The sequence below is a fragment of the Fomitopsis serialis genome (genome assembly GCF_022376445.1).
Source record: "Fomitopsis serialis strain Sig1Antser10 chromosome Unknown B0H18scaffold_100, whole genome shotgun sequence".
In the NCBI taxonomy this organism is placed as follows: Eukaryota; Fungi; Basidiomycota; class Agaricomycetes; order Polyporales; family Fomitopsidaceae; genus Fomitopsis; species Fomitopsis serialis.
This window is the reverse complement of record NW_025955060.1, coordinates 143,495-146,762: the sequence shown is the minus strand read 5'-3', so window position 1 is coordinate 146,762 and position 3,268 is coordinate 143,495. Positions and strand designations below refer to the sequence as shown.

Sequence of the window (3,268 nt, the reverse complement as noted above, 5' to 3'; positions counted from 1 at the left end):
CGGCGGTGACTTTGCCGCCCTCTTCCTACTCTCACATCCACCACCACCCTCAGCATCATCCCCGCTGTATTGCCTTGTCTCTTCAACATGATGCGTAACTCAAAAGCAGCTCCAAGATACGAACAAAAATTTAGGAAGGACGAGCCCAGGAGGGTCGCTGGGCGGCGCGCAGATTCCGGTGCATAACTCGACCTGGGACGCGATCTCTGCATCCACCATAACCACCTCCTGCTTTGAGATCATCGCCTCCGCTGCTACCTCAAACGTCCTCGTCTGCAACGTGATCCCGTTGCCTCGTGTGCGTCCTCGCATCCCTTTGTCGCCGCTATCCGCGAACGACGCAGACCGTGCCCGGCGCACGCTCAACCGCGCCCCGTACGCTCAACCGCGCCCTACACGCTCAACCGCGCCCTACGCACGCTCAACCGCGCCCGGCGCACGCTCAATCGCAGACGTGCTCAGCGACCCGCCGCGGTGCGAGAGCGGCTAGCAATTGCAGCCGCAACATTTTGGGAGGGAGAAAGTAACAGGCTCGGAGGTGAGTATATCTCCGTTTCCTGTTCAGTCAGTTCATAGCAGTATTGCTCACCTGCATTCGCAGCTCGGTGTATGCGTCCTCTCGTGGTCCACATGGGCAAGGACGACTTGCATCCGGGCACCCTCGAAATGTGCCTCGAACGGCATCCCTCCACCCGTGGATCTCCTCCCGCCCGGTACTGACCTCGACCACACCCCGGTCACTCCCCGTCCTGCCGAGCTCATCACTCGTCTCCCGCTCTCTATCTTCCCGATGGAGCTGTCCGAAGTGTCCCATCCGGTCTGCTCCAGACTCGACGGTCGCCGCCCTCGATCCACGCCGGCATCCGGTGTGTTTCTCCCGTCTTCCCGGACTCACCACCTCTCGTGGTTTGCTGGTCGACCCGGCTGGCATCCTCGACCGATGAAGGCACGACGAATCGCCGTCCGGCGAGCGGCGTGGGCGAGAGGGCGGGTGCGTGGGCGGATGGTGGTTGGCTCGGGTTGGGTGCCCGGGATGCTACTGTCAGGTGAGCATGGTTGCCCGTTCGAAGACAAGACGGTGCTGCTCACGTCCTCCCGAACGAATTTCGCCAGTCCGGCTTTGCTACCGGCTTTGGCCATGGAACTTGAGTCACCAGCTGTTTGTCCTCGCGGCGCGCCTGCCATGGCGAACTTGTACCGTCTCGGTCGGACACTCTTGTCGGATCACACAGACGGCAACTCGAGCTACCTGTTCGACAAGAAGTCGGTTTTCACTGCGAAAGCGCTCAACATGGCGATTCCCGGCGGCCCGAAATTCGAGCCTCTGTATAGAGACATGGACAGCTTCAATGAGGACTGGAACGAGTTCAACGACATCAACAAAGTCATCATTCGACAGCAAATCCGGACTGAGTACAAGGTCGCTTTCCCCCATCTGTATAACTCCCTCCCTCGTTCCGTCCACATATCTCTGTATCACACACCGAAGAACGTCTACATTCGCACTGATGACCCTGACCTGCCCGCGTTCTATTTCGACCCTCTCATCAATCCTATCTCGCTGCGTGGCTTTACACCGAAGAATGTGCTACTCGTACCCCATGAGGACGCGATCTTCGGCCCCAACGATGCTGAGGATGACGACTTCGAGCTCCCTGGCGAGGTCGAGAACGATAACGAGAAGTCCAGCACGTCACATGATCACGTTCATTTGCGAGCGGCGACTGATGTGTTGCCTTGTCCCCGACCCTCATGTTGTCAGTGGTCCTGGCGTCCGCTACCGTTGTTTTGTAAGCCCACATGAACTCTTGCTCCATGAGTGAGGCGCTGACACTGCGAGCAGCGTCAACATTGTTGTACATAGTGTTATTGTATTGTATTGCTTGTAGGTGCTACCACTCGCTGATCTGGCGGCGATTACGATGCCAATGATATGTATCGAGTGTGGTAGGCGCTCGACATGGACATTCCGGAGGTCGATGCACCTATGGAGATTGCGGGTCGGTACCTGCTGTGGGAACTGATAGGAGCAGGGTCGTTCGGTGCGTACTAACTAGTGCATCAGGCCTACGTGCTGATCACCATCGACATCCAGGTCAAGTGTACAAAGCACTCGACATCTATGAGCATGTTGATGTTGCGGTGAAGCTGGAGCCATGCGACTTCCGGGTCAACCAATTGGAGAACGAGGAAGAGGTTTACGACGCTCTCAAATACGCAGAAGGCTTTCCCGCGATGCACGGGTTCGGTACGACCGATGAGGTGCATTACCTCGTAATGGACCTACTCGGGCCGTCATTGGAGATGCTGTTCCACTTTTGTGGGAAGCGATTCACTCTCGGGACAGTACTGCGGATTGCGTTGCAGGCAGTAGGTCGCCTGTTTGCTTATTCGATTTCAACTGACAATCTGCATCCATTTGTCTAGGTCGACCGGCTCGAAAGCCTTCACGTGAGGGCTACGTGCATCGTGACTTAAAGCCTGCGAACTTCCTGGTCGGTGTAGGCGGGCAGACAAGCCTGCTCTACCTCATCGACTTGGGTTTGGCTGTCCCGTACCTCGACATCGTCACTCGTGCGCACATCAAGTACAACGATGAACACGAGGCTATTGGGACCCCGCTCTTTTCGTCGATCAATATACACCACGGCATCGCGCACTCGCGTCGTGACGACCTCATCGCGCTGGCGTACATCCTCCTCTTCTTCGTTCGCGGCTCGCTGCCTTGGCAAGGCATCCCCGGGTCCGCCAAGACGAAGAGGAATGATCAGTTGGTAAGAGCCAAAGCCAAAGCCAAGCCTTCGCAGCTTTGCAAGGGGCTCCCTACTCCATTTTGCGTGTTCGTCGAGTACGTCATGAGGCTGAAGTTCGATGAACGCCCGAACTATCTATACATCCGCAACCTGCTTCGACAGTGCCGTTCAGGCGTCCCCAATGCGGGCGAGAACACGTACGATTGGGAGCAAAGGCCGGAAGATCGCGGTGTACGAGTGTAAGTAAGCCCACAAACTATTGCTCGTTCGATTAATTTGATTGCTCACAAGCACGAAGTCTTAGGTCCCAGAGCCAACCATCAGGAAAACTCACTTGTCTTGACAAGTGTATTAGGACCGTCATGGCTTGCAGACAGCACGACTCTTGGCAAGACAAGTCTCTGCTTTATGTGCTTGGACAGGACAGCCAGTACTTAAATATAAGATTGACTTTGTGCTTTCAGTATGTTGATGCAGGCAGACATTCTAAGCCTTGCTGACCTTGCATGTCATAT

At 56.0% G+C, this 3,268-nt stretch overlaps 2 protein-coding genes across 2 annotated transcripts; both read left to right on the top strand.

Moving 5' to 3' along the window:
* Positions 1-1,177: 1,177 nt before the first annotated feature.
* Positions 1,178-1,669, top strand: B0H18DRAFT_846460 (uncharacterized protein; the record flags this gene model as incomplete). Its single annotated transcript, XM_048039559.1, has 1 exon — positions 1,178-1,669. A coding segment is annotated over one exon (492 nt), but the record flags the coding sequence as incomplete, so codon positions are not given.
* A 318-nt stretch (positions 1,670-1,987) lies between these two features.
* On the top strand, positions 1,988-2,996 carry B0H18DRAFT_883697 (casein kinase I isoform alpha-like protein; the record flags this gene model as incomplete). The annotated part of the gene is made up of 3 exons (XM_048040990.1): positions 1,988-2,042; positions 2,096-2,374; positions 2,428-2,996. 3 exons carry the CDS (start codon positions 1,988-1,990, stop codon positions 2,994-2,996), a joined length of 903 nt encoding a protein of 300 aa, XP_047888427.1.
* Between the last annotated feature and the right edge of the window lie 272 nt (positions 2,997-3,268).